Source organism: Drosophila albomicans, chromosome 3 (assembly GCF_009650485.2).
Source record: "Drosophila albomicans strain 15112-1751.03 chromosome 3, ASM965048v2, whole genome shotgun sequence".
NCBI lineage: Eukaryota > Metazoa > Arthropoda > Insecta > Diptera > Drosophilidae > Drosophila > Drosophila albomicans.
Genome location: NC_047629.2, coordinates 42,846,104 through 42,873,162, shown reverse-complemented (window position 1 = coordinate 42,873,162; position 27,059 = coordinate 42,846,104). Strand labels below are relative to the sequence as shown.

The 27,059-nt window shown below is 40.7% G+C and overlaps 7 protein-coding genes across 9 annotated transcripts in view; 3 read left to right on the top strand and 4 right to left on the bottom strand.

Annotated features, from left to right (window-relative positions):
• Positions 1 to 50: 50 nt before the first annotated feature.
• On the top strand, positions 51 to 26,853 carry LOC117567523 (lysozyme D). Of its 2 annotated transcripts, XM_052004918.1 has the most exons (2): positions 51 to 460; positions 26,763 to 26,853. In XM_052004918.1, the coding sequence occupies exons 1-2, from the start codon at positions 87 to 89 to the stop codon at positions 26,809 to 26,811; spliced, it is 423 nt and encodes a 140-aa protein (XP_051860878.1). In that variant the 5' UTR covers positions 51 to 86; the 3' UTR covers positions 26,812 to 26,853. The 2 variants fall into 2 exon arrangements, with proteins under 2 accessions (XP_051860878.1, XP_034103460.1); XM_034247569.2 differs by lacking the exon at positions 26,763 to 26,853 and having other exon boundaries at positions 52 to 554.
• The window catches only part of LOC117567511 (uncharacterized), a 33,398-nt gene continuing 6,939 nt past the window's right edge, over positions 601 to 27,059 (bottom strand). Inside the window, exons 1-5 of one of the 2 annotated variants that reach the window (XM_034247553.2) lie at positions 23,776 to 24,783; positions 3,542 to 3,988; positions 2,921 to 3,223; positions 2,527 to 2,859; positions 601 to 2,364 (exon numbers count right to left, since the gene is read on the bottom strand). In XM_034247553.2, the coding sequence (XP_034103444.1) occupies positions 861 to 2,364; positions 2,527 to 2,859; positions 2,921 to 3,223; positions 3,542 to 3,942 (2,541 nt within the window). In that variant the 5' untranslated portion in view covers positions 3,943 to 3,988; positions 23,776 to 24,783 and the 3' untranslated portion in view covers positions 601 to 860. Of the gene's footprint in view, positions 2,365 to 2,526; positions 2,860 to 2,920; positions 3,224 to 3,541; positions 3,989 to 23,775; positions 24,784 to 27,059 lie in introns of those variants that run through there. The other variant, XM_034247552.2, reaches the window with a different exon arrangement.
• Positions 8,215 to 8,764, top strand: LOC117567521 (lysozyme B-like). The gene has a single exon (XM_034247567.2). The coding sequence runs from the start codon at positions 8,272 to 8,274 to the stop codon at positions 8,701 to 8,703; it is 432 nt and encodes a 143-aa protein (XP_034103458.1). The 5' UTR covers positions 8,215 to 8,271; the 3' UTR covers positions 8,704 to 8,764.
• On the bottom strand, positions 12,379 to 12,861 carry LOC117567530 (lysozyme E-like). Its single transcript, XM_034247576.2, has one exon. It carries the CDS (start codon positions 12,834 to 12,836, stop codon positions 12,423 to 12,425), a length of 414 nt encoding a protein of 137 aa, XP_034103467.1. The 5' UTR covers positions 12,837 to 12,861; the 3' UTR covers positions 12,379 to 12,422.
• LOC117567529 (lysozyme D-like) lies at positions 15,310 to 15,794 on the bottom strand. Its single transcript, XM_034247575.2, has one exon. The coding sequence runs from the start codon at positions 15,765 to 15,767 to the stop codon at positions 15,354 to 15,356; it is 414 nt and encodes a 137-aa protein (XP_034103466.1). The 5' UTR covers positions 15,768 to 15,794; the 3' UTR covers positions 15,310 to 15,353.
• LOC117567526 (lysozyme E-like) lies at positions 20,827 to 21,310 on the top strand. Its single transcript, XM_034247571.2, has one exon. The coding sequence runs from the start codon at positions 20,856 to 20,858 to the stop codon at positions 21,276 to 21,278; it is 423 nt and encodes a 140-aa protein (XP_034103462.1). The 5' UTR covers positions 20,827 to 20,855; the 3' UTR covers positions 21,279 to 21,310.
• Positions 25,177 to 25,685, bottom strand: LOC117567527 (lysozyme D). Its single transcript, XM_034247572.2, has one exon. The coding sequence runs from the start codon at positions 25,647 to 25,649 to the stop codon at positions 25,227 to 25,229; it is 423 nt and encodes a 140-aa protein (XP_034103463.1). The 5' UTR covers positions 25,650 to 25,685; the 3' UTR covers positions 25,177 to 25,226.

Genomic DNA, 27,059 nt, shown 5'->3' with positions numbered 1-27,059 from the left:
ATACTCGTACGGAGATAATTTTTCCCTATAAAAGCGACAAGTCGTTCAGTCTTTCGACATCAGTTCACTGAAGTATTCTTACAATCATGAAGGCTTTCATCGTTTTGGTTGCTTTGGCTTTGGCCGCCCCCGCTTTCGGTCGCACCATGGACCGTTGCTCCCTGGCTCGTGAGATGTCCAACTTGGGTGTTCCTCGTGACCAACTCGCTCGCTGGACTTGCATTGCTGAGCACGAGAGCTCCTACCGCACTGGTGTTGTGGGCCCTGAGAACTACAACGGCTCCAACGACTACGGTATCTTCCAGATCAACAACTACTACTGGTGCCAGCCTGCCAACGGTCGCTTCTCCTACAACGAGTGCGCCCTCAGCTGCAACGCTCTGTTGACCGATGACATCACCAACTCCGTCCGTTGCGCCCAGAAGATCCTTGGCCAGCAGGGCTGGTCTGCCTGGTCCACCTGGAAGTACTGTGATGGTTACCTGCCCTCAATCGACAGCTGTTTCTAAACTGTTTCCCTGAACTTCAAATAAATATCTTAGTCTGAAATTGAAGATTGTCGTCTTTTTATAATTAAGGATAATGCGATGATTTGTTTTGTATTGTAAATTTAAAGATTTATTCGTAAATGTTTAAACAAAATCTGTATAAATATGAAGTAATAATTAGGTGTAGAAATGATTAGCCTAGGTCAACTAGTACCGACTGACTTAAGAGTTAGGGACCCGATTTGAAGCTGCCACCGAATCTAAGCTAAGAAATACTCGTTAAAGTTTTGCATATGATGAATGGAAATGGATGCTTATAGCTAGAATTGCTTTTGTATTGCACAGGAGCTGGAGTATCTGATCTATGGGCGTCTAGTAAAGCCCAGAGGGTAGATCCGTGACCTTGGAGCCTTGGGTGTAGGATCGCGTGCGTGAGGAGACATTGGCCGAGTGTTGATTGGCGGCAGGATAGTCGTGCATTCGCATGGCTGGATTGCTGCTGAAGTAGATCTGCTGATTGCTGCGCGACTTCTCCCTAACCATGCCCGGAGAGTCCTGTGTGGGATCGTGCGTGGAGGCGAAGGCTGCCTCCAGACGTTCCACATTCTTGGTCACGCGACGTGCTTGCAGAGCGGCAGTGAGATCCGGTTTGGGATACTTCTGAGGTGTGTTCATGCCCGTCATAAAGAAGACACCGTTAAAGTGCTGTGCCGGTGGCGCTGGAGCTGCTGGCTTGCTGTTGGAAACGGAGACTTGTCTCTCCACCTGCACCGTTTGCTGTGCAGTGCTATTCCTTAGAGCGAGCATTGTGGGATCGTGTTCGTCGTGCCGCGCATTCATGATGACATCGAGCAGCTCACGATTGATGCTCGCATTGTAGGCGGTCGCTGTGGTATTTGCCTCCGTTTCGGGCACATCCATGACATAGGACTGATGCTGCTCAGCATCATTGGCATCATAGTCCACTTCATCGAAGAAGGTCTGCATGGCAGCCAATCGTTCGACTGCAGCTGAATCGCCAGGCATCATCAGGCCATATTGAGAGCCCTCCTGCTCGGAGCAATCGGTGCGTGGTACGAGATGGGCCAGAGATCGGGACTTGCGTGGCGGTTGTGGCACAATGTTGACGGGAACAATGTCTTGTTCCTGTTCCACAGCGGCACGTTGATGTTTGTCTTTACCGGAGCTTGCCTTCGCCTGGTTGGAGATCTGTTTCTCTGCCTCGCTCACAATATTGTCCAGCTCCTCGATGACATCTTCTATGGTCGCCGCATCATCGTCATCATCATCGTTTATTTTCATCTGTGATTTTCGTGATTGTTTGTGATGCTTCGACTTTGAGGGCAGCACGAGAATGGGCACTGGACTCAACGAAGCACCCGTCTCCGAGCTGCTAATGCCCTCATCCTCGTGTTCCGAGCAGCTCTGCTTGCTACCTCCGGGAATTTTCGTTGTGGGAGGCACTTGGCGCGGCAATACAACTGGTTGATGCGCCTCGACCGGCTTAAAGTTGGACTCTTGAGCGCCCTGCAGCCGAAAGATCTCACGTTGCAGCTCGGCACAGCGCTCTTGCAGGCGTCGCTCCATCGATGTGAGCACTGTCTTCTCCTCGTGCAGTATTTGCACACGACGCTCGAGTATAACCATTTGACTGCGCACACGATCTGCATCTCGCGCCTGCGCCAGCATCTTGTCTACATCGATGTGCAGCTCGTTAAAGCGCTTCAGCTCGCTGCGCAATGCATCCAGCCAGGGTGACGATGAGGAGATGGTACGCGCCAGCGTGCTAGTCTCCAGGCCCGCCTGGCACAGCTCTGCTTGGATATAGAGACGTTGCTGCAAACTCACGGCACTCTCAATGAAAGTGTTGAGAAATCTGAGAGGTAGAAAGAGAACGAGATGAGAGGATATTCCTTATAAGTAATCCTAAGAGCATAGATTATTCCATATAAGTTTTCTTATTAAGTATTCCTAAAAGGGTATTCCTCTGATGGTATTCCTTAGAGGGTATTCCTCAGAGTCAGGGAATATGACTTACTTGATTCCCGCGCATTGCAATTCGCCGGAGCCGCCGCCACTGTTCAGAATGCCAATAAGTAGACGAAACCGCACGGGTTCACTGCATCGCAGACGCAGCGTAGACATCGCCTCCGAGACAGCGGTGTGTCCGGCGGCGCTAATCTTCTGTCCGCCATTACCCTGGCCGAAGGGCTGTCGATCGCAGGCTGAAGCGAGCAACTGCAACGCCAGAATGCGTCCCCTAATACCCTGTCCGGTAGCGGAGGAGGCGAGCGGCATAAGACCGACGGGTGTGTTGCCTAAGCGGGCTATGGCATCCAGAGATCGGGAACAGCAAATGCTCAGGCATTGTCTATTGGATTGATAAAAAGGTTAGGATAATGTCTAGACATTTATTGGGCTGGTCTACTTACAAACAGGAGAGCTCGTCGAGCAGCGCACGACGCTGATAGCTCTGTGGATTGCGTGACATGGCCAGGGAGTTGGTGCCTCCAGCGAGTGGAGCAGGTGCATTGCTTGCTTGGGCCATTTGTATGGCGCGCAGCACCTCCAGCAGGTGACTGATGCCATCCGAGGGTGTGGCCACAAACTCCTGCACGAAGCTGGGAAAGGAGACGCGCAGATCGGCGCGCAGCTTGGTCAATAGATCGGTAATAGAGCCAAACTGACGCAGTGACATCTCGCTGTCACTCTCCGGTGGTGCTGGTATGGGACTTCTGCGGGGTAAGATTAAGGTTTGCATTATGTTGCTACGCTTTTTCGGGAAGATTTAACTATATAAAATTATGAAACCACACTCGTTTAATTTATAAAGCTAGGTTTGAATTGAAGCTTGGTATACGTTTTTTCTGAAGTGCTGAAGAGAGCGCAGTCAAGTTTTAAAATATAAATAATCTGCTGTTAACACTAAATAATATTGCCTCTTAGTTTAGTGGATCTAGATATTATTGGATCTGGCATATCGGAATGCATTTAGACGGACAGACAGACGAACAGATTATAAGGCTTATGGGATAATCCCTCAATTAACTCACTTATAGCCCGAATGTTTGGCTGGCAGCGTGGCAGCTTTGTAGTCGGCTTCCTTAATATTGCCGCCTCCATTGATGTTGACATCATAGATGGACTGCACTTTGGCTGTGCCGCTGCCCTTGGTGAACTTCCTCAACGACTGCACATAATCCTCGGGATTGTAGACAGGCGGTCGCTGGTTCTCCTTGCTATAGACGGGCGCCTGTGGCCAGCTCTGCTCGGAGCCGGCCATTTTGTAGGAGGCCAACGAGCCATTCAAGCTGCTGGCGCCGCATTTGTTGGTGCCCGAGACGCTGGAGAGAGCTGGCGCTGGCGGGGAGGCCTGCGATGAGGCCTGACCAGCAGAGGTCTCTTTGTGCGACGGTAATTTGGGCGAGGCAATCTCGCACACGCTGGGTGCCATGTCGAACTGCGGCTGCTGATGGTGTCGCTGCAGCGTCGAGCTGTCACTAGAAAGAAGAAAAAAAAGTATGGAGGGAAGTCGTTTAATAAATGTTATTGGCTTGGCCTGGCGCATTACTCATGCAGAACTCGAATTGCGGATTTCGTATAAACTATAAATACTACGGGCTGGGTTGGGGACGACAGCTCGTTACGCACCGGAAAAACAAGACATTCAGTTTATTGAGCATTTTACGGCACGCGGAGAGGCAATCGAACAGGTGGCAGACCGAAAGACAAGTCAACAGACCGACTGACAGACAGATAGACAGACAGACAGATAAGGCGCTGTCAACGACACCTGGTGAGTGGCATGTGGGCTGCCGTTTTGGTTGGGGACTGTTTCCTTGCGCCAACCGTTGACAACTGATCGAACGCCTCGCTGCCAGATTGAATCGTTGGCACTGGTGGTTACTCAATTTTGTGTAAGCAAAAAATATTGTAAAATTTGTTGAATTAGCATGTCAATATCCAACGATATCGGCATTAAAGGCGTGCACTTTCACTAGCCGATAGAGACACACATAGCGCAAGCAATGGAGAGCGAGAGAGACAGAGATCACGCTGATCTCTTGATAAAAGTCTGACTGACATGTACCGTTAGCTGACAATGCGATCTAACGGCACACGCGTATCTCTGTGAACTGTGCGTCGTCGTCGTCTGCCTATATGCAAATGAGTTTCAGTCTCAGTTTTGAGTTTTGAGTTTTAACTGGGAAATTATGACGTGCCCCAATGCAAAGCTAAGAAATTTTTAATGTTGCTCGTTTTTATCAAATCAGACGCATCAGTCACGTATTTAGCTGCTGCATACCGTGCGTTCACTCCGTCATTCCATTGAATTCCAATTGTTCTTGCAACAGGTGTGGCCCAAGCCAAGGCAATGAGTAGACTCCAACTGCAGCTCGACATGTGCGGGAGGTAATTGCATTGCGTTGTGGTGATTAACCATTTCTCAATGATTGCCGTGAAAAAACCCCCCAGCATAAAGTGTGGAAAGATCATGGTAAAAGCAAGTATGACTAATTAGAGGTTGTGCTCAACTGTAAGATACCTTTTTGGAACAATCTATATCATATATTGTCAATGTGCCTAATAAAGTTGAGATTGATATGTGTAGAATTTGTAGAATTTGTAGAAATTGAGAAATAAAAGCCCATGAACTGAATCATATTCTCTCAATGAGCCCAATAAAATTGACCTTGATGTGTGTAGAATATGAAATTAAGAAATTTAATATAATTTTATATAAAGTAATGTTCCACTTTTATTTATAAACAGCTTATTTGCTAATAATTTTTATTTTTATATAGATTTATCTAAGTTTACTGTCCAAAAGTATTACTTTAACAACAGAGTCCTCATCTGGAATCTGTTGTTAATAGTCAAACTTATAATCTAATAAAATAATTGGTATAACATCCAAGGTAAGTATTTAATATACAAGGTAAGTATGCTAAAAATGTTGTATGTCTGCCAAAAAAACTTGAAGTGATGATTAAGTTTCGTATTTGAGAAGCCGGCAATGTTGAAAGAACATTTTAACATGCGTAAGATCAACTGAAGTGTTGTCACCAAATTTGGTAGCTACAGCACTTATCATTCTAGAGATCTGGCTTTTAAAATGAGCGGTCAGACAGAAAGTCGGAAAGACGCATACGCTTAGATTACGCATACGTAATGGAGTCCAAAAAAACTGCTAAACTTTATAAACAAATTCATCTAACACAAATTCATTATACCCAGCTGCCCCATTCATGAGCCGGGTATCACATGTGGTTGATCGGCAAATTGAAAACGTGCGCAGCAGATGAAGAGCAGCATCGAATTTGCATAAATCAATTTGAGCAGACAAAAACGAGAGCAGCCAACGATGAGGAGAGCAGAGCAAAGCAAAGCAGCGGAGAGGAGAGACCTGCTCTCGATGAGACACTTGAGACAGCTGGAGTTGGATAAAAGTGCCTAATGGAAATGCATTTACATGTAACATAAAAGTGAATCAACGTCGCTGTTGCCACTGATAAGTGATCAATTTGAAAAGTCTGCTTAATGCAGCAATAAAACTGGTCGTCGCTGTTGCTGTCAGGTTGAAATGAACTAACACAAAACAAACAGTATAAAAGAAATACATATTTGCTATTTTATTGATAACGTCAATCGAAAGTTGCACATAAAACTTTTTTTAATACTGCCAAACACAATTCGTGGTCGCAATGTTTGTCGATCAAGTCAAGTGATAACAATCAATGCAATGCACTCCATAAATATGTAAGTGCGATCAGCAAAGTAATCAAGTGTTGTCCGATGACTTGGTCAACAATTTGGCTAGCCAATAAATTCAGGCGCTAAAATTTTAAGAGATCCGGTATGGCTCTAATCACGTATTATTTATCTATCTATTGATTTCCAGTTCGTTCTAGAATTGACAATTTCGATTGCCTTTATCTTAATAAACAAAATTGATTGCAATAAGAAAGAAATAAATAAACAAAAAGCTTGCGATATTAAAAAAAAAAAAAAAAAAAAGCAAACCAAAACAAAATTAAACATAACAAAAAAAAAAAAAAAACAAACAACAATTTAATCTATAACAAAGCAAAGGCTTTGACGACTTTGAAATACACTACACTCATTATTAGGGACCAACTTCATTGTACTACAAATATGCCTATTATTTAGTAATAGTTTATAAGAAAAATCTATTGTCATGCTTTCAATTTTATGGCGTACAAAAAAAAGTGCCAAAAAAATCACACGCTCCAGTGATCATTAATCAAAGTGCTGGAGTATCGCGTACTTTTCAAGTATCCCATTATTTTCAAGTGTTACCCGTGTATTATTTCTATCAATGAAAATATAAAAATGGGAGCAAACCATGCAAAACTCTATACTACTTATTTATATATGATAGAAGTGGAAACACGCCACCCATTTAAGTGCTCAGGTGACGCAAATCATTGGATGATGAAGAAAATAAATAACTGAGATATAATATAAGGGAAGGGCTGAGACATTTAGTTTGTAGATTGTTGTGTGCTTGTGGTCAATTATGGATCCATAACCCTTGGCTTTAATCGAATAATGCCACGCAAATCATGTGTAAAGTTGCCTTTCTGATAGTCAACAAACATTTCATCATTGTGTTCACAAAGGTTCATTGAATTTTCTGGGAGAAAGGGAAAAGACCTCGAATCTCGACGTAGCTGATTAGCATAATTGTTGTTACGACTACGACTATGGCTACGACGATGTCTACAATGGAACCAAGGCCTGGGATCTCTTTAGTTTTTTTTTTCGGCAACTACTTAGAAAGGGCTGAGTTTAGTGATGTCTGGTTGTGAAGTTAACAACTTGTCAATGAATGCGTCTTAATCTGTTATCTCTTTAGTTCGAGATTAATTTGCAGATTTGTCTGCTGTTGAATTTTTATGGACCTCACCGGGCTTGAGTCAAGTGAAGTCAATTGAAGCTGAAAATGAAGTACCCATAAAACTGAGAGGCTAGATCAAAATAGAGCTGTGGTCGGACATTAAACTTGGGGAGCCACACAAAACGTGCAAAAGATGGGAACTTGGAACTTGGCGAAGTGCACGTGAATGAAAAATATGAAGTGCAATTTGAGTCTCGAATAGCTCGAATGCCGCACAATGAATAAATAACTACGTTGAACATGCAACCTCACTGATTGCGTGAACAAAGCCTCAACTCGTTGAAGTCTCTCTCTCTCTGCTCTCCCCTCTCCATGTCCAAGACAATGCCAGCTGGCTAAATATTTTGAATTAGTTACGTTATAGAGCTAGGAAAAAAAAAACGCACACACAACTGAGAAATAAAATAAAAGAGAAGATAATTGTGGCAGCAAACATGCGTGCGAGGTCATGATTTCGACTGAGTGTGAATACTTTGAGTGTACGTATGTGAGTGCATAGCTTAAAGTTGTTTTGCTTTGCACTTATCGGAAATTCGCAAACTTTGCCATAAATCGCGTAATTACCAATGTTATCAGCTTGCTAAATTTTATAGTGGCTGCTGCAACCTGCATTTGTGATTGAGTCTAACTCAATGTGTGGCAAGTTGAACCTCAGCTTACGATGGGGGCATTCGCTGCTTATCACAATATAAACTGCCTTTATTTACTTGAGGCGGGGCACCCCCATCAGCTAGCATAAGATTAATATTTATCCAACTGCATTAGGTTCACATTCTGAGTTCGTATAAATACTGCAACTTGCGCTCAGGTCAATCAACAGTCACTCGACTTCCACTGCATCAACAACTTCAACTTGCAATCATGAGAGCTTTCATTGTTGTCGTCTTGGCAGCCCTGGCCCTGGCTACTCCCGCCCTGGCACGCACCATGGATCGCTGCTCTCTGGCCAAGGAAATGGCCAAGTTGGGCGTGCCCCGCGATCAGTTGGCCCGCTGGACTTGCATTGCTGAGCATGAGAGTTCATATCGCACTGGCGTCGTGGGTCCCCCGAATTCGGATGGCTCCAATGACTACGGCATCTTCCAGATCAACGATCGCTACTGGTGCCAGCCGCCCAATGGCAAGAAGTCCAGCAACGGCTGCGGACTCAGTTGCAAGGCTTTGTTGAGCGATGACATCACCAAGTCGGTGCGTTGTGCCCAGAAGGTGTTGCAGCAACAGGGATGGCCCGCTTGGTCCACCTGGAAGTTCTGCAATGGTCATTTGCCCAGCATTGATCCCTGCTTCAAGTAGAGTTTGCAATTGTAATCGGAGAAGATTATACAATAAAAAGAGCAATGCATAATGACGACCACTTTCCACTTGCTTTATTGACCAACATTTTGTGGCAAAGCTGTTGATGACAGCAGTCGATTAATGAACTCATTATATCGCTCTGCAGCAGCAGCAGTAGATATATCTAAATAAAATCGAATTGGTTGCATTGGCAATTTAAGAAAATTGCTAAATTGTCCTCGCTATTCCCCTGCACAGCACAGTTTAGGCCTTTTTGGCCAACATGCTGTAGAAAAGTGAAATTTTATATAATGGCCCACACATAACCGAGCCATTATGACAGTTTACTTGGCCAGCCAGCTAGCCGGTGAGACGTTTGGCCAAAACGAATGATATCTATAAGAAAAATTATTGCAAAATGCCAACTGGCAACATGGGCATGGCATCGAAGTCGGTGTCGAAGTTGCGAGTTGCGAGTTGCGAGTTGGAGACGCAGCTAATGGCTGGAAAACAAGTTAATTTAATTTCCAATCGTAAAACAAATTACGTATGAAAGCATGCCGTTATCGTGCCGTTTATCTAAGAGTGAGATGGAATAATACAGAGAGTAAGACAGAGAGATATAGATGTGGCGAAATGCCAACGACTTTGTTCGCGTTGAAAATTTCGTCTTCGATTTGAAATGATTTCAATGCAATTGCGAGTAAGGCGGCGGCCTCCTCTGCCCAATGCACAATGTAGGTCTATTGCGATTGCCATTTGTGACTCGCTTGGCCATTTTGAGTTGCTGTTGTGTTTAGGCCTTGTCATCGCCTGTAAATGTTTGCGCACCAAAATGGTAAACAACTCGACTTATCTGGTCATCGATGGTAACAAATCTGTATCAATTCTCAAGGGCCTCTCGATAGGGTTGAATGACTTGGCGCAAGTGCCGCTTTGGTCAAAACCAGAAATATGTTTCCAATTTGAGATTAAAGTGGAATTCATATCAAATATGTTTTGTACATGAAGTTATTCAATTTTTAGACTAATTTTTTTAGATGTATAGATAGTGAATTATGATGTAAGTTTATTTAATTTTCTTTAAGAAACTTTTAAACTTTAAGTTGATGTTGAGTTCAGAATATGAAGAAAATTAGACAAATGAAATATGTTGACTATCTTCTTAAACTTTCATCAGTTTAATATGTGAGTAGTAACTTTAGATAATTTTGAGTCAAGTATAGAAATTTTAGAATTTTAACCAAGTAAGTTATGCTGAACCTTTTCTTAAACTTTCCGTTTTAGTAGGTATTTAATCTTATAAATATTCGTAGTACAAAGTTTTTGCACTTATTAATAAAGTTTGAAGAAACAGTGAAAATTTCAGTAGTATTTTAAACAAAAGAGTTATGGTAAGTATTTACTTTCAGCTTTATTAATTAGTAAAGCAAACTTGAAAAATCTTAGGAATAGTTTTTGCATTCTTTAATGAAGTAAACTCATTTAAGAAGCAGTGAAAACAGTTTTCTGATTAATCTACTTGAAGCATGTAAAGATTGTTGCACATTATAAGCAGGAAAACTTTTTGTATACTCTTTAATCTATTCTTTCCGCGCACAAATTAATTAAGAACACTCTACGGAAAAACTCACTTTCTCTAGGATTAATCAACTGCTCAAGCTAAAAACTTATAAGTAGTACTTTCTTCTGTGGTCTGCTTGTGGAGTACTTCCAACTATCATTTATGACAGACTGACATGACATGTCTTCTAAGCCCTCACTTAAGCTCAGCTCAGAGTTGATAAATCGCCTGTTCTCTCAACTGTTCGTCAACTTTCCCGCATTCGTCTTCGTATACACATTTCGCATAAGAAATCGCATTTTAATCATCCTGCTATTATACAACATTCTCTGGCCACAAGAAATTTATCACAGCCTTTTTCGGACAGCTATGGCTCATCATAAAAGAAGAGGTATATAATAATAAAAAATGAAAAAGAAGAGACGAGGTTTCTCCGCTCGTGTTAAGCCGACACCTTGCCAAATTGTTTTAAAGACGGACGCTACAAGAAATAATAATAATAATAAAAAAGACACCCAACCAAAGACGACAACAAGACAGGGAACTGGCCACCTATTTCCAACTGAAACAGAGACTGCGATCAAGACTGAGTTGTTGTTTGTTGTTGTCGTTTTTTGTTGCCCCTTTTTTTAAGTGGTTTTTGATGCTGGCAGAGATTAAGTCACCGCTGCGATGTCTTGTCATGAAAATGTTCTCATGCCAGTTCCATTTCTTTAGCCCATTTGCATAGGGTTCGCAGTGGGTTGGGATGGAACTGGAAACTAGAGTGTGAGGGTTTTGAATGTTGTAAATTTTACCCACAGCGAGACAACAAATGGCAGATAAAACTATTAACAGAATTTAGCAACAAACAATGATAGAGAAATGTGGCCACTTTTCAGTTGTCAAGACAACGTCGAGATCCCATTTTCCCAAAGCTGTCAACTCTTGAATTGTACGCGGTATCTTTTGGGATCCCCAAGCACTGACTTTTGTCAGCTTTTTTTTTTGTATTTTTTGATGGCAGCTGTCATGCCTGACAGACGGGCGCTTGACTTTAAATTAAAATGAGAAAAGAAAAACATAACGAATTGGAAATACGCTACGTAACTGAAGTACTTTAGTATAAAGAGAGCTGTTTAAATACAAGTAGAAAACTTGAAATTAAACTTGACAGAAATACTATATAAATACTATAGTATGTGCTTTAAATTCTATAACAGATAATTTAAAGAGCACATATATACATATTTATATATTTAAATATAGTTGTTATAGACAAAATTCAATCGATTTTAATAAAAGCACAAAATTTAAAATGAAGCTTGACAAAAGTACTATATGATATAACACTATAGTATAAAATACTGTAAATACTATAACAGATAGTTTTAAGAGCAATTTAAATAAATGCATGAACGACTGACTAGTCGAACTCTCTACTCCCCAACAACTTTGTAGAGTATTCAAATATTCGACATCTTACAATAGTTGCAAGCACTGCAAGATTTTCCAGCTTGGCTTGGCCATTATGATTTTCACCGAGATCTGTTCGCTACAGATTGCGCCCACCGCATTGCCCTTTGGTGATATATCACCAACCCGAGAGCCCGTCCCGTCGCTCGTATAATATAATTAAGGTTTATATCACAGCGGGGAATCAAAAAATTGAGATTTTGACATAGTTACGTTTGGTTTGCCAGGTGAAATGTTTATAATTTGTAAGTCGAATTTGTGGTATGACAGGTTGCGAGTAATTGATGCCAAAAGTAGTTCAAAGTTGTCGTTGGGTTGTCGCTGGGTCGTCGTTTCGGCTCGATTACCATTGACAAAGACAAGTCAAGATCATGTTTACTTAACCAACTGGAAAACAACAAACAACAGTTTGCTTTTTATCCGTTTTTCGGTAATGCGATACGTTGACATTGTGCAAGTTTAAGCATTGCCTAGGCATCATGTGGCATCATCATTTGCTTCCCCATATATCATATAAGTATATAGAACACTCGATATACTCATCATCTAAACAGATATCTCCCGCTCTCCATCTCTCTTTCCATCTCTATCTTGATCTCAATCACCCTTTCTCTTCTTCTATGCGCTCTGTTGGCTTTAAACTTTGACTAACATGGCCGCCACTTTAAAGAGACTTTGCTTTAAGATTTCTCATTTATTATCAGAAATGGGCAACAGTTTAGAAGCAACCGTCAATGGAAGGCAGAGAGCCATCGCAGCCTGCCCAGGCAGACCAGCCTTGTTTGCCAAGGATCTTCTGAGCACAACGGACAGAGTTGGTGATGTCATCGGTCACCAGATCTTTGCAGTTGATGGAGCACTCATTGTGGGAGAAGCGACCGTTGGCAGGCTGGCACCAAAACAAGCTGCTGATCTGGAAGATTCCATAGTCTTGGGAGCCGTCGGAGTTCTTAGGGCCAACTGCGCTAGTGCGGTAGTTGCTCTTCTGGTCAGCAATGCAAGTCCAGCGAGCCAACTGATCCCGGGGAACACCCAAGTTGGACATCTCGCGAGCCAAGGAGCAACGGTCCATGTTGCGACCGAAAGCGGAAGAGGCCAAAGCCAGAGCAACCAAAACGATGAAAGCCTTCATGTTTTCAATTTACAGGAGAAACTGATGTTTTCAGGCAGCGAGGTTTGTGCTTTTATACCTGTACATTACATTACACATTACATGTGTATACATGTGTTATCTTAAGAGTTTATCAAAGCGTCAATTCCGCAGAACTGTTTATCAATATGCAATTAAAGTAATCGTGGTCAAGAAAAGAGGTCAAGAAATGTTTAAGAAAGTAATATGATATTTGTTTAGGAATTATTGTGTTCAGGTGTTCTTTTTTAAATTTGTACTTATTCTGCTTATGAATATGTATGTCTGCTATATCATATAGAACACTCGATATACTCGTCATCTAAACAGATCTCTCCCGCTCTCTCCATCTCCATCTTGATCTCAATCACCCTTCTTTCTCTTCTTCTATGCGCTCTGTTGGCTTTAGGCTGATAACTACGGAACTCAACTGTGTCTGGAACTTTGACTAACATGGCGTGCCATCCGCCATTTTAATTTTTGATAAGAGTGATTCCCCCTAATCGTTATCGAAGCCATCGGCCGTGCCATTCATTAATTTTTCTAGAGGTATCTCCACTCGACTTTTGCGTATTAAAATCAACTCTCTTGCCTTCATTTCTCACAAGTGGAAAACACTTCACGAACACAGTTCGAGCATCTGATAAATAAGTGGCTATAATACAATCTCTCAAAGCGGGTCTGCAAGATGTCGAGATACTCTGATTTCTTTGGTGGGGATCTCACTTGTTATCGTTGCTGTCAGTGATGAATGGTTGCAGAAAAGGAAGAGTGTTTTATTATTTTATTACTTCCTCTGCTAACTTGTTTACATGCTTCCTTCTGGTAGCTCCAATTTTGCTTTGACTCGTATCCGTTAAGGGATTCTTAATGATACATGCTCATAATGTATTTAAATTTATTAGTTGTTCTTTTTACTTTATTCGAAGTTTACAATCAATTTTATGTCTTTCTTACACAGAGACAAAAATTGCGTTCTAAAAACAAGAATCAAACTTTTCATCTTTTAAAAGCAATTGCTTATAGGAACTTTTATTGCATCTTATCTTATGCATAAATTGATATCAATAATTCTTTCTTTTGAGTATTGCTTTTTCTTAGGGCGATCTACTTGGGTAATACCTAACTTTAGTGTATTACAAATTTTATGTATTTATTATTTATATTTTATTTTAATATGACTTATTTTAAATTTTGTCTTGCAATCGAAATTACTATCTCTTTTTTATGGCTTTCCATTTTACGCCTCAGGATTTAACTCTGTTCACCAATTTTAAATTTGCGCTGCTTCTTTTTTTGTTTCTTTCAACTTTATAAATTTGACTTCCTCATAGCTTCAGTGCTTTTCCTTTCTTGCCTCTGGGATTCTTCTATTCGCTTTCTTATTTTGTTTTCTGTTTTCTATTTCTTTTTATTTGCAGTTTTCCACAAATTCTATATCTTTCACCCCTGTTGGCTACTTTTTCTTTCCATGCCAATTAAATCAGCCACAATCCCTGAAGCATTTGAAAATCATACGCCTTGAAGATCACAATTCCCCCTCCCTCTTCTGTATCTACAGTATCTCTTCTCAGTCTTCCAACTTGTTGTTATCTTTGTGAAGCGGCATAACTTTACGCTAGAGTGATTTGATGCGGCGCGCCGGTAACCGCAGTAATTGTTTTAGTTGGTAAGTAGTTGACCCACGCCATGTCGTGGTGTCGCCCCTTCTTGCCCTGAAGAATCACCTTTGGTGAGGGCGCTGAACTGCGGCCCTATGTCAATTACTTATGCAGTACTTTTCTTCGAGTGCTGGGCAGTTTGTGCTAATGTGCACAAATTATAGGAAAGAGTCAAGCAGGTGCTTGGCAGGAGGAAAAGGTCTGCTGACAGTTCCACACACACACACAACTCATTCCCCCCATCCTCTCTTGGCCTCCATTTGTTGGCGAGTATAATTTTCCAGTCTTTGGTTTCCTGCTTTGTTTTAGCCTGTTTCTTGAGACGATCGCTAAGCGGTCTCTCTGTCTATCTCTTGGTGTCTCTGTTAATGCATTGCCACTTCCTTTCCTTGTCTTTGGGTTCCCGTTCCCGTTCCCATTCCTATGCCCGCCTCCCGTTCCCCACTTTTGTTCCCGTTCCCGTTCCCACTCTCGGGCCAAGTGCTCAGCTTATGTGTGTATTTATTGTCAGTTTGAGCGACGTCTACTTGTATAAATTATTGCCCACTGAGTTCCCCCATTAAGAATTCACTGACCGCTTCAAGTCAACGGCCTATTATGAGAGTCCGCAGAGTCTGAAGGGAAGTCTAGCCATTGCTTTTACTCCCAACTATCTGTCTGTCTCTCTGCCGGTCTGTCCTCATCTGTCTTTCGAAATATCGATTCTCTCCATTTATCTTTCTCTTCGAATCTTTAGAAAGCAAGTATGAAGCAACAGTCAATTATGAGAAGTTAGAGAAGAATGAAACCCAAGAGTTGAAAGACTCTACAGAGACTTTGCATTAAGATTTCTCATTTATTATCAGAAATGAGCAACAGTTTAGAAGCAGTCGTCGATGGAAGGCACAGAGCCATCGCAGCCTGCCCAGGCAGACCAGCCTTGTTTGCCAAGGATGTTCTGAACACAACGGACAGAGTTGGTGATGTCATCGGACATCAGATCGTTGCAGTTGATGGAGCACCCATTGTGGGAGAAGCGACTGTCATCAGGCTGGCACCAGTACAAGCTTCTGATCTGGAAGATTCCATAGTCGTGGGAGCCGTCGAAGATCTCAGGGCCCACAAGATCGGTGCGGTAGTTGCTCCTCTGGTCAGCAATGCAAGTCCAGCGAGCGAGTTGGTCACGAGGAACACCCAAGTCGGACATCTCACGAGCCAAGGAGCAACGGTCCATGGTGCGACCGAAAGCGGGGGCGGCCAAAGCCAAAGCAACCAAAACGATGAAAGCCTTCATGTTTACAATTTTCAGGAGAAACTGATGTTTTCAGGCAGCGAGGTTTGTGCTTTTATACCTGTACATTACATTACACATTACATGTGTATACATGGTTTATCTTAAGAGTTTATCAAAGCGTCAATTCCGCAGAACTGTTTATCAATATATAGCTATCGAAGTAGTCGTGGTCAAACATCGAGGTAAAACAAATGTTTAAGAAACTAATAGTTGTTTAGGAATTATTGTTATAAGGTGTTCTTTTATTAACTTTGTGCTTTTTCTGCTTACGAATATGTCTTCTGTATTTCTAATGCCTTAAGTCTTTAATGTAGAACGAAGTCCGCAGTCTCAAAACTATTTATCTTCTGTACTTTTCATGTTCCAACTAATTTAATAACTGAAATTAGTTGCTATTATCTCGAGCGCTTCTTATTTAATTATTCATTTTCTACCTTTTCTATTACTCCCATTTGTATTCTTCTTGTATTTAGCATTTTATGAATCGTCATTGTCATTGTCTGTTTCCTACAATTCTTATAGTATGTTACTTTATAAACTTATAGCTATGTAAGGTACTTCATCATTCCTCAAATCAAAAATTATCTATTCCCTTTAAAGTTTGATATTCTCTATTTTTGGCTTTTTAGTTATTATAACTACTAGTATTATACCGAAAACTCCTCTCTCAATCTTCAGATTTACCTCATCTTTAAATATAATCAGTAAAGAGTTTGAAATGGTTAAAAATTAGCCTACTTTTACTAGATATTCAGCTGTTGGTTATTCATATTTTAAGCAGTAGATTCAAATGCCACTAGTTATAGTTAAACCATTAACCTTGTTAGGTTTGGTTTTGTTTTCGTTTACCAATTATTGGACTGTGGCTATGCTTCAAGTTTTGTTGTGCGAACAATGTTAGAGGCACTATTGATATTCAAAGTAGGCTAACATATGTGTGGGGGCATCTAGCCTGAAGATCTATGTTGGAAGAACTGAACTGAACAGAGCTTGTGTACTTATGACTGCGTTTCATAACGGAACGATGTTGAATCGTCGTTAAACCACTGACTTGGCACATAACCCAAGGCAACAAACAAAACAACACAACACAATACGAATACGAATACAAGTATTTAAACATAGAGTGAACTGCACTTTGCTTTCACGACAACATGGACAGATTCATGGGATGTGATGGCAAGAAGAACTAAAAGACTAACTTAACCGCAACTATGCGAAACCCGTCATCAGGCTGTTACATTAACCCCATTCAAGCGCATGCACTTATGAGAGTACGAGTAGTATGGACTCATGAGTACACTCATCATAAATGATGGGAGGCGGTGGCATTTGCTGTACCCACTCATAAAGTTAGCATCACTTTGAGTTACGAGTTGAAGTAGTTGTTAGCGGTATTCCTTGCTCTCTGGTCTCGCTGATGATCTTTAGACGACCGCAGATTTCTACAACATTTCTTCGCAGATTTCTGCCAAGAAAGTTGTTAACCTCTTCGCTCCAAGACAAATGACAAAAGGCTACTGTAAAGCTAACGCACAACAACAACAAATTTAAAAATAACAACAACAAAAACAAAAAAAAAAAAAAGCTGTGACCCTCTTCGACTAGCTCATGCATTATCGATGAATACCCATGAATACATTCACTTCCCCACCTCTCTATGGGCTCTGCTTTTGTAAACGATACTTCTTCACTTTTACTTTTCTGTTTGATTTACAAGTTAATATAAAAGCTTCTAGCATCATCGTTTATGGGTCAGCTAACAGTTCTGGCCTCAAGAATTTCTGAATACCACCTCATCGCATATGCATGAGGTCGATGAAATGCTGAAACGTTGAAACGTTGTGCCTTTGGGGTCTGAACCGCACTGTGGCTTACCAATTATACATCATTTAGATACAAGACGCCGCTAATTGTCCAATTAAGGCTCGAAATTATAGAAAAAGAAAGCACTGTTACCATAATAGCCCAGCTCAGCTAATTGCAAAGAACAGTTCTTCAACTTGGCCACAAATAGTTGTTGATTCTACAAGTCGATGAGGCATTTTAAGTACTCAAACTAATACTTGAGTGTTTTCCTTATCGAGTGCCCTAACAATGTAAACTGACATTGAATTGTTGTCAATCTTATCGCTACTCAACTGTCCACGTTTCACACGTTTTGCGATAACATCATCTCGAATCCTTCATCATTAATTTGCTGAAATTCTTCCCTTTAACTCTTTGCTTACAAAATTGAACTTGAATTTTGTAGCTTGCTGAATGACAAAAACTTGTTTTCAGTTTGTCTTTCTTTGGTTGGTTTCTTCATTTCCATGACTGAAATTTGAAGTGGTCGCTAATCCAATTCAATGCCTGGCGTTCATAAATAAAGCCATAAAATTAGAAACTTTGGCAAAACAAACAAACAATTTGTAGCGCTGCGTTAGTTGCTCATAAAAACTAGAAATAAAAATAAACCTTTGGCAACATTTTCACTCATAGAAAGTAAACTCGTCGACACCAGGTCAACGCCGAATTATAAACAGACTCAAGACCTATTCATTACCTGTGTCAAAAAGAAAAAAAAAAAACTGGGTTGACTCATGATTCAACTTGGCACTGACAATTCATCCACGACTTCAGGTAATTCATAAAAAAGTCATATAAATTAATATGCAAATAAATATGGCACAACTTCCGCATGAGATCTACAAAGCGGCATCATTGTCACAATTGTCTGGAACGTTGTAGACAACGCTGCTAATATTGCAGATAATTCCAATATCATTAAACAAATTGCAACTACAAAGATTATTGCGAGACGTCAAGCATCTGTGATGTAAACCATACGATCTATAAATTATGGTATATCTAACTCATTTAAGTAGAGGTTCTCTTCATGTGGATGTTAAGCAACTTTAGTATACAAAATAATATTTAAAGCTTCAGACATTTGTCAGTACAAAAAGTTTAATAAAGTTAAAAAGAGTACGAAATGATTATATTATTATATAATTTATTTCGATGGGGAGCGAACGGAATGCAAAAAAAAAGTATTGAATAAAGCAAGATAATGGGAAATCATATCTTAAAAGAACGCAGAAATATCTTAAAGATTGTGATTAAAGAATACTACGTTTTATTTCTAATACTTTACTACTATCTTGAATCAATTTCAGAATGTATAGCTAATAATTAAGATATGAATAAATAAAATATAATAAAAGTAAATAAAGTTTGAAGTTGTTGATTTTTCAATCACTTCAAGTTAATTGATAAGATAGGGAGCAATCAGCAGTCAGTAAGAAACGACTAAACACACCACCAGGTCAACAACTCCTAAGCTTTCTACCTTTTTGCTACCTTTTCGATATTATCTGAAATGAAAACGAATCTGACTTATCACTCTGGGAATCTACCACCTTTTGATTTAGGGGTATTTGCGAAAACAGAGTGTGAAAACTTTCGAAAAGTCCACAGATCACTTCACTTTCTACTATAAACACAAATACCCGTAGATGGGCAGGTGCTCTATAGAATATTAATATAAATTCATGCTTTACAAAAACAATGCTGGAATTAAAAAGCCATTTGTTGGGTGGCCACAAAATCGCGAGACGACGCGTCGCGTCGTGTCGTGCAAATTTTCTCCCATAGAAAGTAAAGTTAAAGACGCAAAGACACTCAGCAAAGTCAAAGCCAGTCAACCACAAAATGACGGCGGGTCAACGCCGATTTATGGCCAACCCAAAACATATTAATTATGATCGCATTGAGCAGAGAATTGGTCGGAAACCAGTTGAACTGGAAGGTGGCTATTGAATTCGAGTTGAAATTGTAGTTGGAGGCAACACAGCTAACAATGGCATACATATTAATTCACAAAAAAAAAAAACAAATGCTAAACAAATAGTGTAAACTTTGGCACCAGTTCCGCATCAACAGATCGTTCAGACATAGCGAACAAAATCAAAAATCGAAGGTGAGTCCACATTGAGTGGACATAATAATGGCCAAAAATATATGATTGACATGTTGCCCAAGGCATCCTCGAGCTCAGCACGAAGTGTACGCAATTATAAGGCGATTGGAATCTATAATCTGATTATCCCCCGGCCACATAGATTGGCAGCCAGAGATTGCTAAATTGGGAGAAAGTGGCAACCGAATGCGCAACGAACCAAAAATTATATCTGTCAAGGCCCGATGACAAGCGACAACTTAGAAGATCTCTATGATGGACAGCAACACGTCTTGTCTTATCGTCAAGGAAGCTTGAAGATTTCTGGAAATTTCACAGAGTTGACAGGCTATGAACAGTTGCTGACGGAAATATATTTTCTATTTATATAAACTCATTTAATTTTAATTAACTAATAGTCTCAATAAACAAAAACTTAATTTCAAATGCATTTTTATTTTTTTTGGCCTTTAGCATAGACACAATTGATTTTTCGAATTTAGTATTCTTTTAGAAGTATTACGGACCTGCGATCTATAGAAACTATCAAAATAATATATAATCTTTTTCATTACAAAAAATTTGTTGTCTATTACACTCATTGTAATCTTTGTTATACTTGCAAAAAGTTATGAAATATTCATAGCAATGAATTAACAAAAATTACTAAATTAAATGAGAATGCAGAATTTCTAATATTGTTTGGCAATTCTCGAATTTCAGATAATTTTGAACCTTTTTTATTAGAGAACGAACCTATCTGCAGCAACTTCCGCTGATATATTGAAAATCTCTGTGAGATAAGCAAGTCCTTAATCATAAAGTCGAACTGTGAATCCCCCTGAAGTGTTCACACCTGTGAGCAGATATCGCATCACTGAGAATGCAAATTGATAGATCTGTTTCAACATACTTGCAATCAACAAATGTGTAACTATACTCGTAGAAATTAATTTCATTGTGGCAACTCAAAGATTAGATATACCTTCATCAACTTCATCATCTGTTGCGCTGACAATCGACATTATCGGGTCTGGAACTTAGACAAACCCTCTTTAGATAAGTGCACACTAAAGATTAAATGTCGCTATAAAAGCAACAGCCTGACGGACTGAGAACATCAGTTTTTCCTGAGAATTGCAAATATGAAGGCTTTCATCGTTTTAGTTGCTTTGGCTTTGGCCGCCCCTGCTTTCGGTCGCACCATGGACCGTTGCTCCTTGGCTCGTGAGATGTCCGACTTGGGTGTTCCCCGTGATCAGTTGGCTCGCTGGACTTGCATTGCTGAGCACGAGAGCTCCTACCGCACCGGTGTTGTGGGCCCTGAGAACTACAACGGCTCCAACGACTACGGTATCTTCCAGATCAACAACTACTACTGGTGCCAGCCTGCCAACGGTCGCTTCTCCTACAACGAGTGCGCCCTCAGCTGCAATGCTCTGTTGACCGATGACATCACCAACTCCGTCCGTTGTGCCCAGAAGATCCTTGGCCAGCAGGGCTGGTCTGCCTGGTCCACCTGGAAGTACTGCGATGGCTCTCTGCCTTCCATCGATGGCTGCTTCTAAGCTTATTGAATAAACTGTGAACAAAAACTAAATTGACCAACAATCTCTGAATTTTAAAGGGTATCTAACAGTTTAAACATTTTCTCAGATTGAAGTGTGAACTTATTACGCATTTATGACTTATCTGAAGTAATTTGCTGTTGGTATTGCTGATATGAAGTGATGTGTTTCATATGGAAATCTCGGATAGATAAGCTAGTCTGTAATGCTAGACGAGCGATATGAAGCCCCTAAAATGTCTGCACGCGTAAGATGCAATCGCAACGTGAAGTCGATGTTAAATAAGTGATTTGGTGATTGCTTTGTCTGGTTTGGTTGTCTGGGACAGTTTGGCCTTTGCGCCCAATAAGCAGTTCAATGGGCCTCTAGCCAATTGCAGTTGCCACAATTAGTTGTGCAGTTAAAGGCAGTTAGTAACAAAAGGGAGCAGAAAAGCAAGCAATAAAGCTTTTCAACTTGGAGATACCCGAAACAAATTGACAGAAAAAGGAAAAACAACGAATTTAGTTATGTATGTTTATTATTTAGTTTTTCGTTGGACCGAAATCTATAACAAGCTTTTTGTTTGCGACCAACTTATAATACCCTTCTACTTATTACGGCAACGGGTATGAAAAACCCAAATCCAATTGCCTAAGCTCGACAAAGAGAGCGTCTTGTCGCCTGACGAGGCAAAAGGTAAGCAAATTGCGGTTACTTCATCAACAATTGCCTCATTTGTCAGGTGTGCAACAACCATCTGTTGAACAGTTGAACTGTTGTTGATCTGCTTCATTTCGAAATGGAACTGAATGTGCCTTAATAACCCATATAAAGAATAGATACGCCACAGTCTTAACACCACCACAGAAATAGAAAAGAAAAGAAATTTTTCATTATACTCGAAATTTGGCCGAAAGTAAGTTGGCCATGGTGTTGTTGCGTGTGACGCCCTGCAAGCCGTAGGAGCGTAGCCAATGCATAAGCTATTTATTATTAACAATTGTTAAATCAGACCGGAACAGTTTTCGTCTAGCTGTAGTAGAGTGAGTACTCGATGTGTATGTAGTACGATGTATATACTCATACTTTTATATGAGTATTCCATTTGTTATTATGTCTCTACGACTGCCCACTGATATTTCTTTTGTTTGTTTGTCTTACACTTCTTTGTCCGCCAAGTGGCATTGTTAGCAGCTCTAGCAACAGCTGCTGGAGGGGGGGATTGGGGAACGGGGAGACTTGGCCGATTCGACGCTCCGATTGTGCCTGGCTCGAAGCGTGCCGTCGCCAATTGAATTTTTCTTTTAGACGCTTTCGAGTACGGTTAAATGTAATTTGTTTTATATATTTATTTTTCTACAGCTATTTTTCTTTTTTTTTTTATTTTTGGTCTTCATCTACCTCTTTTCGACGCACACGCAGCAATTTACAATGTTGCCACAAAATATTTTTATAGCATCGAATGTCAGGCTAACGAGCACTTGCTCTTGCGGCTCCATTCTAAAACGGCATCTCAATGCCAATGCCAACTCAACCAACTTAGCCAGCCGACTCTCGGCTGCCCACGCAGCGATTCTCGAGAGGATTTTTGAATGCCAATGAATGCGCCCAAGTCGAAAAGAAAGTCAAACCCTATTAGCATACACATATAGCATGATTGTATGCGTTATAGTTATAGTCTGTCTGGCTCTTGGCTTCAGCTACCAACAAAGATGTAGATTAGAGTTAGCCAAGAGCGTAGACAGCTTTGATCAAGGGGGGCCATATAGAAATGAGAGCAGCATGACAGTAGTTTTTATTAAGCTATATTGATTACTTTAAATAGAGAATGGGGGCTATTGACATAATTGACATCTTTATGGAAAATGTGTAATATTATGCATACTCTTTTTCGGATATTTTCAATAAATATTAGTGTTGTTTAATAGTCAATATAAAGTCTATTAATCTTTATGTTATTAGAGAGTTGATGATTAAATTTGTCAAAATTGGTATTACAAATTTCGATTATAACGAAAATTTTATAATATCTTTTAATTGGAAATTAATTTATTTTATTAATTGGAATTTTTTTATAATATTAAACTTGCTATTATATATTTATTATATTATTATTGAAAAGCTTAAATTCATCATTCATAATTCATTATAAGTTTTTTTATCTGATTATCGACTCTATAGGTGGTGTATCTTATTTTAATTCATAATGAATATAACTTCGGATCTTATCAAACGGAGTAAAATAGCTGAATAATAAGACAGCTTAGATAACACAGTTTATAATGTAAAAAGAACGAACTGAATGAGCTTAATATCCCCTAAGTTATTGAACCCCCTGACTACGCCCTTGGAATTCCCGTCTTCCACCCATAACATGTGTGGGTGTAGGTCGAGAACAATGGCTCAGACTCATGTCTAAATATAACCTTATGCCGCTACGAGCTACATACATACATACATACATACATCGTATAACGATGACCATGCATCAGTTATTTTTGGGTCTCGGGCTTACCTCGTTCTCTCAATCTGGCGTTTACTTGTTGTATGTATGGTACAACAAACAGTTCTAGGCCAATCCGAAATCCAATTTGGAGCGTTGCATATGCGATTAATGACACGGCATTGAAATTGGGCCACAGCACAACAACACTACAACGCAAACGTTCTCAAAATGTCCACACACTGGCACACACACTTTTCATATTTCTCTTCTTTCGTTTCTTCCTCTTACTCGGGCTCTTTTATTTTTTTTTTTTTCGTTAGCTTTTAAAACGTTGGCTTTCTTGCACTTTGCAGCGTCATCGAAGTCGAAGTTGTCGAAGAAGAAGAAGAGGCACAAATTGAGAAGATTAGCACAAAGCAAAACTCACAACTTGTATGCTACTTAGTTACGGTTGCAATTGTTGTTTTTGTTTTTGTTGTTGCTGTTATACTTGTCGCTGTTGTTGCTGTTGTTGTTGTGGATGCTGCAATAGGCCAGTGCAGGCCAGGCAGAGCCAAGCCGGGCCACAACGACAGAGTCAGATATTCAGAGTCAGAGTCAGCGTCAGCGTCAGAGACGTACTCGTTTTCCCGTTAGAATGCAATCAGCGCGCGCGCTCGCGATGCTGTTAGCTGTTCGAGTATTGGCGGGGCAAAAAGAGATGGAAGGGGCCACAGCACACAGCACTTTTCTAACCAATAAAACTTGTTTCTCTCTCCAGAACGCACAACAACAGTAAGCATTCAAACACTTGCATGTATTTGTATCGATATATCGCGTAATCGTCTGCGACACGTAACAAAACCGTGTGGCGGAGAGGGCGGAGTAGGCGGGCGGAAGATATCGATGCTGATATTAATGGAGCTACCGTTACCACAAATAACGCAAAACAGTTTATAACTTTGTTTTATGCTCCATATTCATCAAACTGACACTTGGGACAGCGATGCGACGATAGAACTTTGTTAGACCTTAAGCACAGCTAACAAAGCTATCGATCGTTCTCAAGCTGATAATAAAACACCAATCGAAACTTCAGCAAAACAACTCTCGCACTTTGCACACACGTCTGATTCATTCGGAAGTCACGCACCGACTGAGCAGAGTTAAGCCAGGCAACCGTAAACTTGGCTTCACCTCGTCTCGACTCAAGCAGCCGATGACAGTTAGTTCGGCTCTCCTCGGTCACTTTCTCAACGTGTCTCACTTGCAAGCTGCCGCTCTTATACAAGCGCTTACGTAAATTATAAGACACTGCTTATACGTGTATATGTATAAGACACAGCCAAGACGAAAGCAAGACATTGCTCATGGACGTATAAGGCACAGCTTAGGCGAGTAGAAGAAGTTCATAACATATTAAAGAACTCTTAAATAAGCTGTTTTAACTCTTAAGTATTACGATTTTGAAGATGTTTTGGAAACACATGATTTTTTTTTAGCTTTTTTTAGTTATATTTATTTAATTATTAGAATCCAGTTTAGAAGCAGCTGTCGATTGAGGGCAGGTAACCATCGCAGTACTTCCAGGTGGACCAGGCGGACCAGCCCTGCTGGCCAAGGATCTTCTGGGCGCAACGGACGGAGTTGGTGATGTCATCGGTCAACAGAGCGTTGCAGCTGAGGGCGCACTCGTTGTAAGAGAAGCGACCGTTGGCAGGCTGGCACCAGTAGTAGTTGTTGATCTGGAAGATACCGTAGTCGTTGGAGCCGTTGTAGTTCTCAGGGCCCACAACACCGGTGCGGTAGGAGCTCTCGTGCTCAGCAATGCAGGTCCAGCGAGCGAGTTGGTCACGAGGAACACCCAAGTTGGACATCTCACGAGCCAGGGAGCAACGGTCCATGGTGCGACCGAAAGCGGGAGCGGCCAAAGCCAAAGCAACCAAAACGATGAAAGCCTTCATGATTGTAAGAATACTTCAGTGAACTGATGTCCAATAGCTTAAAAACTTGTCGCTTTTATAGTGGAAAATTATCTCTGTCCAGGAGTTATCTAGAGTACTTTTCATATCGAAATACTACACACTTTAAATGCTAATCTCAATTATTCAGTTGGTAACCTAATTAAAACAGTTCGTATACGTGATTTTAATATTATGATTTTGTAGACAAATAAAGATAGCCAAGACTTTTACCATTAGAAAAATTTCTTCTTATACGGAGTGTATAAGACTAATTATCATTTCTTAAGATGATGTGCGCATGAAAGTAGGCAATGGATTTGTATTTGTGGTAAAAATGTCTTGATTCGTCGCCATCATATTTTCATACAAAATAAATTAAAATTCGATTTTTTAAAATGTCATTTAAATAAATTACGTAATAATCGAGAAGGTACCATAATTATTGTCTCGTAAACATTCTACAATTTTCGGCGCTCTTATCTCTCTTGGCTCGGGGATTTACAAAATGTTTGAAATTGTGGTCCTAGTCCTATTTGTTATTATCATAACTAGCTTAGACAGCTATTAGCAAAAACTCAAATCATTAATATTAAAATTATAGATAAGAAAGACTACCTATAGCCTGAAGTACCTCAGATAGCGATAACTCAATTGCGCAGCTAAGATAATTTCCACCTATAAAAGCGACAATTTTCCGGCTGTTCGACATCAGTTTACAGTTCACTGAACTTCAATAATCATGAAGGCTTTCATCGTTTTGGTTGCTCTGGCTTTGGCCGCCCCCGCTTTCGGTCGCACCATGGACCGTTGCTCCCTGGCTCGTGAGATGTCCAACTTGGGCGTTCCCCGTGACCAGTTGGCTCGCTGGACCTGCATCGCTGAGCACGAGAGCTCCTACCGCACCGGTGTTGTGGGCCCTGAGAACTACAACGGCTCCAACGACTACGGTATCTTCCAGATCAACAACTACTACTGGTGCCAGCCTGCCAACGGTCGCTTCTCCTACAACGAGTGCGCCCTCAGCTGCAACGCTCTGTTGACCGATGACATCACCAACTCCGTCCGTTGTGCCCAGAAGATCCTTGGACAGCAGGGCTGGTCCGCCTGGTCCACCTGGAAGTACTGCGATGGTTACCTGCCCTCAATCGACAGCTGCTTCTAAACAATCCGTCCTTAGTATCAAATAAAAAAATAATTAAAAGCATATCACTTTGCCTTATTTATAAATTCGTTCAAATTGCTTCGTTGGAATCGACAGACAAGCTTTTCATGCATTGATTTTACTGCAGCCTGTAAGTATGCAACACGTTTCAGTACAACTTTAGTTGTGACTGACAAAAGCTCGATGCTACGCAAGCAACGCATACGTAAACGACTGTTAAATTTGAATTGTACAAAGTGTTGCAAACT

Coding starts and splice junctions, on each gene's coding strand:
- LOC117567529 (XM_034247575.2), bottom strand. CDS start 15,767: ATGAAGGCTTTCATCGTTTTGGTTGCTTTGGCTTTGGCCGCCCCCGCT.
- LOC117567527 (XM_034247572.2), bottom strand. CDS start 25,649: ATGAAGGCTTTCATCGTTTTGGTTGCTTTGGCTTTGGCCGCTCCCGCT.
- LOC117567526 (XM_034247571.2), top strand. CDS start 20,856: ATGAAGGCTTTCATCGTTTTAGTTGCTTTGGCTTTGGCCGCCCCTGCT.
- LOC117567523 (XM_052004918.1), top strand. CDS start 87: ATGAAGGCTTTCATCGTTTTGGTTGCTTTGGCTTTGGCCGCCCCCGCT. Junction 461..26,762: donor GGCTGGTCTGCCTGGTCCAC/CTGGAAGTACTG, acceptor CGCCTGGTCCAC/CTGGAAGTACTGCGATGGTT.
- LOC117567521 (XM_034247567.2), top strand. CDS start 8,272: ATGAGAGCTTTCATTGTTGTCGTCTTGGCAGCCCTGGCCCTGGCTACT.
- LOC117567530 (XM_034247576.2), bottom strand. CDS start 12,836: ATGAAGGCTTTCATCGTTTTGGTTGCTCTGGCTTTGGCCTCTTCCGCT.